The sequence below is a fragment of the Malaclemys terrapin genome, chromosome 4, assembly GCF_027887155.1.
Source record: "Malaclemys terrapin pileata isolate rMalTer1 chromosome 4, rMalTer1.hap1, whole genome shotgun sequence".
NCBI lineage: Eukaryota > Metazoa > Chordata > Testudines > Emydidae > Malaclemys > Malaclemys terrapin.
The window spans coordinates 115,844,015-115,860,126 of NC_071508.1; the positions used below are offsets into that span (position 1 = coordinate 115,844,015).

General features: G+C 43.5%; 1 protein-coding gene across 7 annotated transcripts in view; it reads left to right on the forward strand.

The window, feature by feature from the left end:
* The window catches only part of TSHR (thyroid stimulating hormone receptor), a 238,602-nt gene that overhangs the window by 107,446 nt on the left and 115,044 nt on the right, over positions 1–16,112 (forward strand). For 5 of the 7 annotated variants that reach the window (XM_054024860.1, XM_054024861.1, XM_054024855.1 and 2 more), the window contains exons 3-4: positions 2,777–2,848; positions 14,394–14,468. In XM_054024860.1, coding sequence (XP_053880835.1) covers positions 2,777–2,848; positions 14,394–14,468 — 147 coding nt within the window. The remainder of the gene's footprint in view (positions 1–2,776; positions 2,849–14,393; positions 14,469–16,112) is intronic. The other 2 variants (XM_054024858.1, XM_054024857.1) reach the window with 2 other exon arrangements.

The window sequence follows — 16,112 nt, forward strand, 5'->3', positions numbered from 1 at the left end:
GTTTTTGTGTATTTACATATATATGGGTAGTGGTCAACAGTGTAATCAACAGTCTTTGTCTATGCTGTATTCTGATAATTCAGAGATCAAAAGAAATCCTAGCATTTAAATGGATTGTAAACACGGGATATCACTGTATTCATCTCTCTTGAAATGTATAGCAAATCATCTGTGAATGGTGGAGGAACAGGCAATTGCCTTATGTTAATTCGTATAGCTAAGTACTGGTGATGGACCTACTTCAAAGTCACCCTAATTACCCATTGTTGCTCGAGGGACTCCAACCTGTCAAAGAAGGCCTGACTTGTATAAAAAATTCTTGGGTCCCAATCCTTTTTATCTTAGATCTCCTTAAGCTTCATCAGGGGAAGTTAAGTTGCACGATTGAGGTCCCAGTTCAGCTGGAAACACTCTGAATATGATATTGGACATTGGACTATAACCTATGGACTAAGTTCTAAAAGAACTCTTTGCAACTACAAAGCTCACCATCTCTGCTGTGTATCCGAACCTCAAGAATTGAACTCATGTCTGTATATATATTGATCTTTTAACCATACTCTCTCTCTCTTTTCTTTTTTAATAAATTTTAGTTTAGTTAATAATAATTGGCTGCAAGCATGTATTTAGGTAAGATCTGAAATATTTATTAACCTGGGAGGTAATGTGTCCAATCCTTTGGGATTGGTAGAACTTTTTCTTTTATATGATGAAATAAGATGTTCAGAAATCTTCATCATATTTGACTTGGTTACCTGGATGGAGGCCTGAGGCTGGGTTACTTTAAGGGAACTGTGTTGTTGGTTTCTGGGCAACCAGAGAGGTAATAAAGAAGCTGTTTTGTGCTGACTTGGTATATCTAAGTATTGAAATATCCACTAGCTTTGGGGATTGTCTGCCCCATTCCTTGCAGTTCACCGTAATTGAGTGACCTCAGCTGGTCCCCACTGGGACCCCAGTCAAAGCTCCAGATTGCTTTCTCATTAGAGGCAGAGAGGTGTATTTTTAATGAAAATATATAGAGAAAGGCTACCTATTGCATGATTTACTTAGCACAAATGACAATTAAAAGTTAGTCTTTCTTACTAGCAAAAACCCTGTAAGCAGAGAGCTGTCTAGGAGGAGTTGTAGAAGGCAAAGATTTTTCCATTGAGTCCTCCATCCTTGTAAATTTGTTTTTATTCCAGACATTATCAGGTTTTTCTGATAAAACATTTTTTCTCTGAAATGCAGGAATTAGACACCTTTTCTGTGTAAATGTCATTACTCAATGATGGGGCTGTACAGTCTACCATGTATTCAATCCATTCTCTTGGCACTGGATTTGACCCTGCCAAAAAAATTTAATGTGCCTTTGACACAATAACTTAGTTTTGTAGTCTTAAAACATGAATGAGTAGGGCCCAACCAAATTCACAGCCATGAAAAACGCATCACAGACCATGACATCTGATCTCCCCGCCATGAAATCTGGACTTCTGTGTGCTTTTACCATATACTATACCAATTTCATGGGGGAGACCAGAATTTCTCAAATTGGAGGTCCTGACCCAAAAGAGAGTTGCAGAGGGGGTCACAAGGTTATTTTAGGGGGGATTGTGGTTTTTCCACCCTTACTTCTGCGCTGTCTTCAGAGCTGGGTGGCTGGAGAGTGGCGACTGCTGACTGAGGGCCCAGCTCTGCAGGCAGCAGCGCAGAAGTAAGGGTGGCAATACCATACCATGCCATCCTTCCTTCTGTGCTGCTGCTGATAGTGGCTCTGCCTTCAGAATGGGGCTCCCAGCCAGCAGCCGCTGCTCTCTGGCCACCAAGTTCTGAAGGCTGTGCCGCCGCCAGCAGCATTGCAGAAATAAGGGTATCAGTACCACACACACCCCTACAATAACCTTGTGACACCCCCCCCACACACTTTTTGTGTCAGGACCCCTACACTTACAACACTGTGAAATTTCAGATTTAAATAGCTGAAATCATGACATTTACTATTTTTAAAATCCTCTGACCATGAAATTGACCAAAATGGACTGTGAATTTGGTAGGGCCCTATAAATGAGAATTGGGAGGTGGTGTATGTTTTCAAGTAGTGAGCAAGGGATGGACTGCTCAATTCAGTATAACAGTGCTAATCAGAAAGATGTCTACATTTTTCACTTCAATTTTTTCAGAGACCCTTTAAATGCTTTGCCTTTCTCAATTGGAGAAAGGTAACTAGAATCAAATGGCACCTTTCTTCACACCTCTGCTTCCTGTGATCTTTGAGTCACAGCTGCTGACTTTACTAGCACAAATAAAGCTTAATGATATGTGATGGAATCACAAATTTAGGTCTCATAGCATTGCAAAGCCAATACATGATGAGAGAGGAAATTGGTAATACACTGGAGTGTCAGAAGATGCATTATGACCATTATGGTGCTGGACTTGGGTTCACATTTTATAGGATTATAACACAATATAGTAACATTTTAACTTTCAGACTTTAATTTCAGTTGTCGGGCTTTCCATATTTTTGTCCCTGTGAGGTCTTTTTGGTCTATTATTGGGTTCCTGAAATATTGTGGGAGAAGACAAAGGTACTATTTTAGAACGGAAGTGTGTACAAATCAAATAGAACAGAGAACAATGCAAAGGCAGCCATGATGCAAAGCAAACATGGGAAGACTGGGAATGTAGAGAGATGAGAGCAGAGATGCAGGTAGGGCTGGAGTTATGCAAGGCTTTGTTACATTTCACTTCTCATTGAAGGACATTAGCTGACAAACACTTGTTTTTGTAGGAGGTTTATGGAGACTCATCTGAGAACAATTCCAAGTGGAGCATTTTCTAATCTCCCCAATATCTCCAGGATGTAAGTATCCTATTTTTTACACTTCAATAAAAATACTAAAAGACCCACTTCTTTCCCTTCCCTCAAAAAATTCTCCTTGTGTGTGACTCTCTCACACATCAAGCTACAAAGGCTATACTTTAAGATATAAGTAGTAAACTTTAAGGGTTAGGGCCATATAGTTCCTTGTACATACGAGTCTGTACAGCAAAAATTGGCACCATTATTAGCTGTGAGGATTTCAGTCAATCTTCACATCTTTTTTTATTATGTATAGTCCGCACTGGCTGTTCTTAAGCATGTAAACCAATACCAAATAAAGTAATACATCTGTTGATACAGAGGTGATAAATGGGTTTGTTCTTACAGTTCACTGTATATGAAAAGGTGGTTTCATCCATTATATCCTGTTTTGTCACCAGGCTGATCTTGGACTGTATTTTCAGTGCCTTGGGGCCATTTATACCCAGTGTAAATTAGTCTTCAGGTTGTTGTAGTATGGCACAGTGGGGCCTGGCCCTTAACAAAGGCTGCTCTAGGATCAGCAGAATGCTAAAATGAGTTTTAAGTCACTTTTGTCTTTGTGAGAGCAAACACAACCAGCATTGAGGAAATGTTCCTGAGAGCACAACTTAGGTGGACCAGACATGTCATCAGAATGGAAGACCGCCATCTCCCAAAACAGATATTATGTGGGGAGCTGAGTCAGGGCAAAAGAAAGAAGGGTTGTCTGTATAAACCAGTGGTTTTTAACCTGGGGTGCATGCACCCCTTGGGTGTGCGAGATGCCCTTTCTGGGGGTGCAAGACATGCCAGATTTTTTAGAAGGTAAATCATCGAGCACAGGCACGTAAGTACAACTACTTTGTTTCTTCAAACCTATGTATTTATTAACATTAAACATTTTTAATGATTACTGTAATATACAAAGTTTTTAAGTTTTCGAGTTTTTAAGCTAATTGTAGTGTAAATTTTGATAATTTTGTGCGAGAACATATTTTGAGAACCAAAGGGGTGCAGGCTGCAGTAAAAGTTAAGAACCACTGGTATAAACACTTTAAAGATAATCTGAACAGCAGTCTCCACTGGGCTGTTATCAGTCCCAAAGAACTTGAGCAAATGGCTCAGAACAGGACTCGCTGGCAGTCTCTGACAAGATCAGCATGTAACAGTTTTGAGCAGGTTCAACAAAATAATCCCCAGGCTGCATGTGAAAAGTGCCAGAGAGCTGCATCATCAAACATCATAGAAACAGACTTCCCATGCCCTCAGTGTGGCTGACTCTGTGCATCAGGGTTTGGACTTCAGAGTCATATATGTAACCATAGATGAGAACTGCAACAATATCGTTGTCATCATCAGCGATGGAGTAACAACATACACATAACCTCCCATCTCTCCAGATCAGCCTCATGTCAGAATCTTGCCCATAGTATTTTTAAAAAAGGATTATCCAACTTTAAAAAAACTTATTTACAGAATTGTAATAGCTGGTTTAGAGAAATAGTAGCCCACTGTGTAACAGAGCTTCTAAAATGGGTATTATTTTCTCCATACAAAGCACACCCTAGTTGTCCTACCCCACCCCACACTGTAATCCATACAGGGTATCATCAAACTACTGCAACCCATATTTGATTGGGACCCCATGCTGAAAGAAATCTTTTCTGAACCCCTCTTCTGGCCTTCAAACACCCCCCTCACACACACACACACCTTCTCCAAGCTCATTATCAGAAGCAAGCCATTCACAGACCAGGACACACTAACTTTAAGTGGCATCAGACTCTGCCAGAATAACAGATGTAAAACCTTCAGACACATCTCCACTGCTACAATGATCAACACCTACCACAACACACCTTTCAAGATCCATGGATGTACCTCATCCAGTGCACTAAATGTTCCAATAGCAACAGTTTAGTGTCATCCGCAAACTTGCTGAGGGTGAAATCCATCCCATCATCCAGATCATTAATGAAGATGTTGAACAAAACCGGCCCCAGGACCCATCCCTGGGACACTCCGCTTGATACTGGCTGCCAATTAGACATCGAGCCATTGATCACTACCCGTCGAGCCTGACGATCTAGCCAGCTTTCTATCCACCTTATAGTCCATTCGTCCAATCCATACTTCTTCAATTTGCTGGGAAGAATACTGTGGGAGACCGTATCAAAAGCTTTGCTAAAGTCAAGGTATATCACATCCACTGCTTTCCCCTCATCCACAGAGCCAGTTATCTCATCATAGAAGGCAATCAGGTTGGTCAGGCATGGCTTGCCCTTGGTGAATCCATGTTGACTGTTCCTGGTCACCTTCCTCTCCTCCAAGTGCTTCAAAATGGATTCCTTGGGGACCTGCTCCATGATTTTTCTGGGGACTGAGATGAGGCTGACTGGTCTGTAGTTCCCCGGGTTTTCCTTCTTCCCTTTTTAAAAGATGGGCACTATATTTGCTTTTTTCCAATCGTCTGGGACCTCCCCGATCGCCACGAGTTTTCAAAGATAATGGCCAATGGCTCTGCAGTCACATCAGCCAACTCCCTCAGCACCATCAGATGCATTGCATCTGGCCCCACGAACTTGTACATATCCAGCTTTTCTAAATAGTCCTTAACCTGTTCTTTCGCCACTGAGGGCTGCTCACCTCCTTCCCATACTGTGCTGCCCAGTGCAGCAGTCTAGGAGCTGACCTTGTCTGTGAAGACCGAGGCAAAAAAAGCATTGAGTACTTAATAATTTTTCACATCGTCTGTCACTAGGTTGCCTCCCCCATTCAGTAAGAGTCCCACAGTTCCCCTGACCTTTTCCAGCGAAAAGCCTATTCTTCAGCTATGCTCCAGTTCCACATAGCTAACTATTCAGCACTGCTGGCTATAAATTTCATTCTTTATATCCTATATTTTACTTTATTTTTTTTCTTCAAAAAAAATTTATAGATTTTCCCCTTCTCTTTTAGCCTGCCTCTCCAGCGGGTACTCAGCTTTGGAAAAAAAAACCAAGAAGAGGAAAACAAAAATGGGGTTATACCTCTTCTTTCTCCAAAGCAATTACCCTCTCAGGCATGCCCGGCTCTCCTGACTTTAAACACTGCCTGACCTACAGACTTTCAATACCTATCTCAGACAGCCATGCACAGCGTGTCCACTGCCTTGGTGAGACGCACATCGCCCAAAAGCGTCCACACTGCAAAAAATTAACTGCTAGGACAAGGAAGGCCAGGGATCTCCAATTGAAACTTCTGATGATAGAGAAATCCCTCAGACCAGCCTCGGACCCCGAGTCCAGGATGCCTGTTGTCCAATGATCACCAGTGGCAGCGTCTGACAGGGGATCTACTTCAAAAACAGCTGCTAAGGAGCCTGCTCCCAAAAAGGCTGCCAAAAAGCTGTCACACTAATTGTCACAATGAGATTCGCCTAAAAGAAAGCAATCTCTGAGTGAAAAGTCTGCCACCGGTACCGGTAAAGGACTTGCTAACGTGGTGTACAAATCTGCCCTGTACCGATGGCACTGAGAGTGCTGGACTGTGAGGCATCAAAAATGTCCGGTACTGAGACTTCGCAAGGAGCTAAACACCCTATGTGGGCAAGCTCTCATGGTGATACATGCACTAAAGCCAAACTTCTCAGCTTGGCGCCTACGGAGCCCAAGAAAACCTCAGCTCCATCAGGGATAGCTGGCTGCCATCACATCCTTCCACGACAAGGTGGACAGAGTCACGATCTTTGCTCATCCAATGACTAAACACTTCCTTAAAGACATAGAAAACACTTATCCCACACTAAGAAACCATATTCCCACGTGGGATCTCAACCTTGTTCTCTGCAGTCTCATGGGGAAATCATTTGAACCCCACACAACTTGCTCTTTGTTACACTTATTGATGAAGGTGGCTTTCCTCATTGCCATCACGTCAGCAAGACGGGTTGGAGAATTAGGTGCCCTAATGGCACACCCATGTTATATTACATTCTTCAAGGATAAAGTAATCCTACAACTGCATCCCAAATTCATACCCAGAGTGGTCTCCCCTTTTCATTTAAATCAGCCCATTTACTTACCTGTACTTTTCCCGAAGCCGCGTGCTGGCAGCAGGGAGGCCTCACTTCACATGCTGGACATTCACAGAGTGTTAGCTTTCAACATAGAAAGAACAAAAACATTAGAAAATCATCTTGACTATTTGTTTCCATAACAGAATGTTCGAAGGGCCAAACCATCTCAAAACAGAGACTATCTAAATGGATATCCAGATGTATCCATTTGTGCTACCAAAACAGCTATCTGCAAGCTCCACCGGGAGTTTGCACACACTCCACCAGAGCATTATCAGCGTCTACGGCCTTTCTCAATAATGTACCCATCACAGACATTTGCAAAGCATCTATCTGGGCATCTGCCCATACCTTCACTAAACACTATGCTTTAGAACAGCAATTAGCTGCAGACGCTCAGTTTGGACTCATGGTGTTATCCACCATCAATGAATCAACTCCAAAGCCCCTCCCCTCCATGGAGGGGCACTGCTCAAGTCACCTAAAGTGGAGCATCCACAGGGACATCCTCAAAGAAGAAGATAAGGTTACTCACCTTGTGCAGTAACTGCAGTTCTTCGAGATGGTTGTCCCTGTGGGTGCTCCACTATCCCCCCTCCCCTCTCCTTCAGAGTTTCATGCCAATCCTCTGGGGTAGAGAAGGAACTGGGGGACGGTTGGCTGTGCACACTAGGTAATCAATCTTAGTGGGACAGCTGCCGTGCGCGTGCAGCTAACTAGGCACTGCTGCTACAAATCTCCAGTTACAAGCACAGGGAACCAAGATACCTAAAGTGGAGCACACACAGGGATAACCATCTCAAATAACCTCAGTTACTGCACAAGGTGAGTAACCTTCTCTTCCTTTCTGAAATTCTTACAATCTTTCATCTGCAATTAGCTTAGATGGGTGATGGAACACCCATTCTGAATGACACAACACTTAATTCACATTTCAACAGAGACAGGTGAATAAACATCACTGTGTTTATGAAACATATGACAGAAAACCTGTCAACTCTGGCTTGATACAGACTTTAAAACACTTTTGCTATATATACATAACTCCTTACACGTGAAATGTATGTATAGACCCTAAAAATGACAATGACCAGCAAGACCCTGAATTTCATTTATGAGCTCACATGGCATTCTTTGTACAGAATGTACATACCAGAATCAGGATATTCTTGTAACCCACTTGGCATTGAGGGGTTCTTGGGTCATACCTAGAAACAGCCAAATCAAAACGTAAATTATAAATTTCAAATTGTTGCAAAAGCAACAGGGTGGATGCATTCTGCTGATGAATACCAAACTAAGAGTTAAAACACATTTAAAGCTCTACCTTTCATATCACCAATCCACCCATTAGATGTATCATCATTACTTCCCAAATATTCCTGCCATTTTATTGCATCTAATTGGTAACAGGCACTGGATTTCATCGTACAATGGGGTATTTTATAGCCCACCCACCCTCACCATTCTGTTAGAAACTGTGGGTGAAGAGAACCTTGACATTTTCTGTAGGACTAAATCTTTTGTACAGGTTTCCTGTTTGTAATGCAAATTACTACTGCACCAGCCATACCATCACACAGATGCCTGTAGTCTCATTCCATCAACAGTACTCACAGGTGAAAATGTACAGAGATTCCCAGTTAGGTGAATTCAGCTAATAAAATCGCTAATGCTTCAGTAGGGATCAGTAGGGATGGGGAGTACTTGGTATCATTCTCACCATTACGCTTGTAGTCCTAGTGATCTAGTAAGCATAGACGACCTGTGCCTCCTGACAGTGGGGGGACACAACTCCAGAATAGATCGAGTCATGCCCCCTCCCCTCCCGGAAAGCAGCGCCCCCTCCATGCAGTTCTCAGCTGTTCCTCTGCCTCTCCCGGCAGAGTTAAAGCAGCAGCCCCTCCTGCAGCTCTGCCTCTCTGTGCCCAGTGCAGTTTACCAGCTCAGCTGCTCCGCAGGGAGGGGGCCTGGCCACATCATTTGACCAAGTAATCTGGGAGGGGGCAATGTGACCCCACACGCCCCCCCACCTTGCCTCTGCTAGTAAGTGTGGTTGTCTAAGATTATCCATAACTATTATCATTACTTTTGCTTTCTCCACTGAATCCCTGCAAGTAGACATATCTATTGTACAGTACCTTCTTCTGCCAAGGGATGTCTGCTGCAGCCTGCCTCAGTTTCCCATTCAAGGATGAAACAAAAAATTGTTCTTCGAGTAGTCTCCCTATGGGTGCTTCACTCAAGTTGTGCTTGTGCCCTCTGTGCCTTTGAACATGTCAAGTAGCAGTGTCCGTTCAGCCCTCACATACGTTACTCAGTCTGAATCATTAGAATCATAGAATATCAGAGTTGGAAGGGACCTCAGGAGGTCATCTAGACCAACTCCCTGCTCAAAGCAGGACCGATCCCCAGCTAAATCATCCCAGTCAGGGTTTTGTCAAGCCAGGCCTAAAAACCTTTAAGGAAGGAGATTCCACCACCTCCCTAGGTAACCCATTCCAGTGCTTCGTCACCCTCCTAGTGAAAAAGCTTTTCCTAATATGCAACCTAAACCTCCCCCACTGAAACTTGAAACCATTACTCCTTGTTCTGTCATCTGCTTCCACTGACAACAGTCTAGATCCATCCTCTTTGGAACCCCCTTTCTGGTAGTTGAAAGCAGCTATCAAATCCCCGCTCACTCTTCTCTTCTGCAGACTAAATAAACCCAATTCCTTCAGTCTCTCCTCATAAGTCATGTGCTCCAGCCCCCTAATCATTTTTGTTGCCCTCCGTTGGACTCTTTCCAATTTTTGCACATCCTTCTTGTAGCGTGGGGCCCAAAACTGGACACAGTACTCCAGATGAGGCCTCACCAATGCCGAATAGAGGGGAATGATCACGTCCCTCGATCTGCTGGCAATGCTCCTACTTATACAGCCCAAAATGCCATTAGCCTTCTTGGCAACAAGGGCACACTGTTGACTCATATCCAGCTTCTCGTTCACTGTAATCCCTAGGTCCTTTTCTGCAGAACTGCTGCCTAGCCACTTGGTCCCTAGTCTGTAGCAGTGCATGGGATTCTTCCGTCCTAAGTGCAGGACTCTGCACTTGTCCTTGTTGAACCTCATCAGATTTATTTTGGCCCAATCCTCTAATTTGTCTAGGTCCCTCTAGATCCTATCCCTACACTTCAGCGTATCTACTCTTCCCAGTTTAGTGTCATCTGCAAACTTGCTGAGGGTGCAATCCACGCCATCCTCCAGATTATTAATGAAGATATTGAACAAAACCGGCCCCAGGACCGACCCTTGGGGCACTCCACTTGATACCAGCTGCCAACTAGACATGGAACCATTGATCACTACCCGTTGATCTATCCAGCTTTCTATCCACCTTATTGTCCATTCATCCAGCCCATACTTCTTTAATTTGCTGACAAGAATACTGTGGGAGACTGTATCAAAAGCTTTGCTAAAGTTAAGAAATAACACATCAACTGCTTTCCCCTCATCCACAGAGCCAGTTATCTCATCATAGAAGGCAATTAGGTTAGTCAGGCATGACTTGCCCTTGGTGAATCCATGCTGACTGTTCCTGATCATTTTCCTCTCCTCCAAGTGCTTCAAAATGGATTCCTTGGGGACCTGCTCCATGATTTTTCCAGGGACTGAGGTGAGGCTGACTGGCCTGTAGTTCCCTGGTTCCTCCTCCTTCCCTTTTTTAAAGATGGGCACTACATTAGCCTTTTTCCAGTCATCCGGGACCTCCCCCGATTGCCATGAGTTACAGAATATACCGCTGCACACGTGAGCTGGTCTTAGATCCTTCTCAACTGCCTCAGCCTGAGACGGAGCCTTAGCAGTCATCCGTGTTGAGTTTTTATCTCAGCTGTGTCCCCATAACTATAATAAACTAACTACTGTAAAAACTATTAGTGGCAGTTAGGTAGTTCTAGTAGTAGTAGTTAAAAAAAAAACTTTTTTTCAAAATATGTTGTATATGTTATCTTTCTTACCTGTAAGGACTGTTACCTATTAGATTGTTTCTCCCCTCCTGGGAGCTTTACATTACTGGAAGGGCATGCCCTGTTCTCCTGGTTTTCAATGTTGCCACTAGGAGGCAATCCTAGTGAGTGACGGATGCTCCCAGTGCATTCGTTGCTTCGGGGAATCTCATGTAACCCAAAAGTGCAACTTCTGTCTGGCATTAAAATCTAGAGCCAGAAAAAACAAGCAGATCAAACTTTGGATCCTCATCATGGTGAGCTTGCTATGCCCAGCCTCTGATCCAGGCCAGGAGACCTTCCCTGTATGCCGGTCTCTGAAGAAGTCAGCTATCTCAACTGTCTCCAAGTTGTACTTCAAGGGCATCTAAGAGGAAGACCCAAGATTCCTCTCATAAGACTTCCAGAGGCCATGCCTTGAGTTCTTCATGTAGGGAATCTAACACAAAGAAGTTGCAGTCGCCAGTGACACCAGCTTATTACTCCCCACCCCCGTCCCGATTTTTTACACTTGCCATCTGGTCATCCTAAGCAGGAAAGACTGGGAACAAGGACTTGATGGAGATTTGAGAACTTTATTTTGGGAGTGATTGTTATTTTAATAAATCCAGTCCCAAATAGGGCTGTTGCTGAACCAGAGAAGAGTTTGTTTTGGTAGTCTGATTAAGAGAGCCCTAAAAAGTAGGGAGACTGGGCCACTGTAGAGTGACCTCAGGCCACAAGGGGGTGCTGAGAAGGTGGCTGACCCTATTACACTAATAATATTCACTTTCTATTTGGAGCTGTCCAACCTACTAAAAATATAGCGCAGTCAAGTGGGAGAGGCTCAACCATGTAAAGCGTTTCAAAATCCAAGGCTCAACAGTTGATGTTTGAGACGGTGACTGAAACAAGGCTCTCACACATTTTTTCTAAGTACTCATATAAAACACAGTTTGAAAAAAGCTATATGCAGATATGTTTTAATTTTTTGACTTAACTCATAGTTTGATTTTTTATATTTTATTTTGACCATATTGTGACAGATATTTCCTTTAAAAACATTCTTGAATTAAGTTTAAGTACATTGTATTACTCATAGACTTTAAGTCCAGAAAGGATCATCGTGATCATTTAGTCTGACCTCCTGCATATTGTAAGCCACAAAACCTCATCCACCCATTCCTGTAAATAAACCCTTAACTCCTGGCTCAGGTACTGACATCCTCAAATTATGATTTAAAGATTTCAAGTCACAGATACTCCACCATTTACACTAGTTTAAACCTCCAAGTGGCCCATGCCCCATGCTTCAGAAGAAGGCAAAAAAAAAACCTGGGTCTCTGGTAATCTGACCTCGGGGAAAGATTCCTTCCCAACCCCAAATGGTGATCAGTTACACCCTGGGCATGTGGGCAAGACCTACCAGCCAGACACCTGGAAAAGAATTCTCTGTAGTAACTCAGAGTCCTCCTCATCTAGTGTCCCATCACCAACCACTGGAGATATTTTCTGCTAGTAGTTGCAGGTTGGCTCCATGCCATTGTAGGCAGTGTCATCATACCATCCCGTCCATAAACTTACCAAGCTCAGTCTTGAAGCCAGTTAGGTTTTTGCCCCCACTGCAAATGCAGTAGTTATATATTATTGTGGGCTGGGATTGTATGTAACTTCTCTAGGGTGGAAGATGGGATGTGAATCCTGGGAAGTGTTATGAATTGCAAAGGACTACACTCATCAGTGTGCCAGAGGAGAATGGACTTTTGGGACAAACAGTATAAAGTGTTTTCCTGGGGAATCTTGGGGATGTGAATGCAAATTCCCACCCCTGATTATGTAAAAACCCAGCCTTTAAAGCTAACCCGCCCCCCTCCCCAGAAGGGTGATTGTTTACTGATTGCTTGTTGTCAAAGATTGGAGAAAAAAGGCCCAAACTGATTCAAGAAACAGGCTGATCTGCCCCCTTGGCATGCTTGTTCTGAGCTAAAGCTGTTACGAACTTTTAAGCACAGAAAAACCCCTTTGGTGGGGTTTGAAGGACTGACTCCTACCAGAGCCCTGGTTGGAGATGGGGGTGATCCCTGATAAGCTTATTTGCATGTGTGTAAGGTTCTTTTATTGTTTTCTCTATAATGCTTTCACCTTAAGAATAAATGTTCTTGCTTATAAAGAACTGTGTGGTAACTTGTGACTGCTGGCTATTACAGCTGTTTATAGCCTTTGAAGAGTGAGCAAAAGTGTAGACACCAGCCTGTTTAGACAGGGTGGCTTGCTGGGAATGTCATAGTGTAAATGGGGAACTGTGCAGCCTGGGGAGAAAAAACTCTGGTCAGGAGGAAGAAAGACATGGGTCTTCACCCAAATTAGGTGATGCCTGAGAAGCCAGGAGCCTAGAGTGGGTGCTGTTGGGGACCCCTGAGGGGGAATGTAGGTGCAGTTGCCCTAAACTGTGACACATGCAACAAAATAAAGTGGCTTCAAAAGTTACAGTTTCTAGCAACGTTTTTAAGAGTAAGAAAATATTATAATGCACATGCTATTTTAAAATGAATCCATTCAGTTAATAGTTAAGAGAATAATGTGATTGGAATAATTAAATAAAAATAAATTTAAAAACCCATATTCTCTTGTTGCACATTTACAACAGTTTAGTATTTCCAGGAGTGTAGTCAGAGAAATAGGTGGAAATAACATAAATTCACCCTGGGATTTAATAATACCTATTTTTTATGGTGCACTTTTTATTCATACATCTGAAAGCATTTACAAAGCATTACAATTACTTACAGAGGAGGAAATGGAGATATAAAGAGAAGTGACTTGCAAGATCACCCATTAGGAAGTCAGATGCAGAAATGAGAACAAAATCCAGGAATCCAGTCTAGTAACCAGCCACTGGAGCACGTTGCCTTCTTATCATATCACCTGTGACTGTCATTGTGGGGAAAAAAGTGGAATTAAAAATTCTCTTAAATTCATGCGAGAAAGATATATTCTTTCAATGCTGTTCTGAATGTAGGCTGCCTTTATGGTCTGCTTACAATGTAATTTAAGAGCGTTTGTTGCAGTCACAGCCCACTGTTTCCCTACTCCAGTGTTTCCCAAACTTGGGATGCCGCTTGTATAGGGAAAGCCCCTGGCAGGCCGAGCCAGTTTGTTTACCTGCCCCGTCCGCAGGTTTGGCCGATCGTGCTCCCACTGGCCGTGGTTTGCTGCTCCAGGCCAAGTGGAATTGGGGGAAAGAACCTGAACTGGGGCTTAGTACCCTCAACAAAGTGAACTCCAGTTGCTTCTCTGATGTTTTTTTCATGTCTTTCTGATTTAACTGTACGTTGTGTGTATTTGGGGTCTAATCAGAATCAGGTACTTGTTCTTGGCATTGTACAAACATTTACGACATTCCCTTAAGACAAAACAAACAAACTGGGGGCTGAAGAGAATGGGAAGGAACAATAAAACAAGCACGATGAGCACTGGTCACTGCTTACAACCTGTCTTTCTATGTGACATGTTTCTTTTTCTGTTTTCCTGATGTTTAGCTATATCTCCATAGATGCTACGTTACAAAGGGTGGAGGCCCATTCCTTCTACAATTTAAGTAAAGTCACTCATATGTAAGTACAGTGATAAAATAAGTTTACTTCCTTGAGAAACGTGTGGAATAACAGACTCTTTCAATATGTATAAATTCTGATTCTCTCATATATGGTGCTAAATGTTTAACTACCACTTCTCTCTCTGTTTCTTCCTCCTCCATTCTCTACCCTCATCTTGGGATCTGGGGCAAAAATCTGTCTGTGGATTGGTCCTGCTTTGAGCAGGGGGTTGGACTAGATGACCTCCTGAGGTCCCTTCCAACCCTAATATTCTATGATTCTATGATCTTCTCTTTGCCTCACAGCATTTTCCTGCTGTACTCCTTTCCCACATCCGTTGCATGGAGCTATATATTTTTATTCCTCGTTTTTGTTTGCTTGTTGTTTGCATTGCTTCACTTTATTTTTCTTTTCTATGACCTATCCTTGTCTTTTTATAAACAAAGCTCACTGTATGGTGTTTCCTGCTTCTTCTTCGAGTGCTGTTTCTGTGGGTGCTCCACTTCAGGTGACGGTGCGTTCCGGTACCATTGATTGGAAATTTTCGGTAGCAGTGCTTGGTCAGGCCACACGTGCACAATAGCTGTTTCGCGGCACCATTGGAGTCTCATTTAGCACACACACGGCCCAACCCCCTCAGTTCCTTCTCAACCATCTTTGGCTGAAGATGGAGCTCAGGGCAGTGCGATAGCTTCTTCCCCTGTAGATAGAAAAAAATAGAAATGTAGTTGTTAGATAGGTTTGTTGTAGTTATTAGTTAGTTAGGATTAGTTGTTAAAAAAAATAATAGTTTTTCTTTCTCCAGTTCCTTGCTCCCTTTGGAGAACCACCCACAAAAGTTTTCTCTGCTTCCCCGCTCCCTTGGACATGCCATGCTCCCTTGTCTTTAAGAGATGCGGCACTGCGGTCCCATGGTCTCTCTTCGTGAGATGCCCAAGAGAAACTCTCATACAACAGAACTGCATTCATTGTAACATCTTGAAAGCGAGAGCCCGGCATGACTGGGATCTCCGCCTCAAAATGATCCTCAGGGAGAAATCATTCCAACCGGGGTCAGAAAAGAACGAACAGAAGCCTTCCTCTAAGTGCTCACCGATCCAGTCTGAACCGACCAAGAGCACGTTTCCATCCTCTTATGAAAAGAGGAAGCAAGCATCAACCTCTCCTCAGTGGGATCCGCATAAAGAAACAGTCCCCTGCGAGGTTGTTACCATTGGTGCAGACGACCTTGAGAGCCAGTACATATAACTCCCCCAGTACCCGGCACCAGCCACGCCAATGAATCCAAAGCGAAGGGCAAGGAGTCAAGACATAGACAAAGCCATGTCTCCTACACGGGTGCCAACCATTCTGGCACCTGCAACGGATATGGCACTGACCATGCAGCCACCTCTGGTGCCAACCATGACTTTAGCGATGCTGCCTTGCTCAGCACCGACCCCTCGACTGGCACTGACTGACAGCACCGTGATGGGCCCACTGGCTCCGACCAAATCCAGCCACAAGAGGGCTGTGCACCTTCCTGCCACAACTAAACCATCAGCACCACATCCACCGGCAGCACAACAATTGCTCCATCAGAAATATATTACTGTTGCATCAGTGCCCAATCACTTCTTGGCACCAACGGATCGCCTGCGAGGAGCGTCTTACACAGCCTAC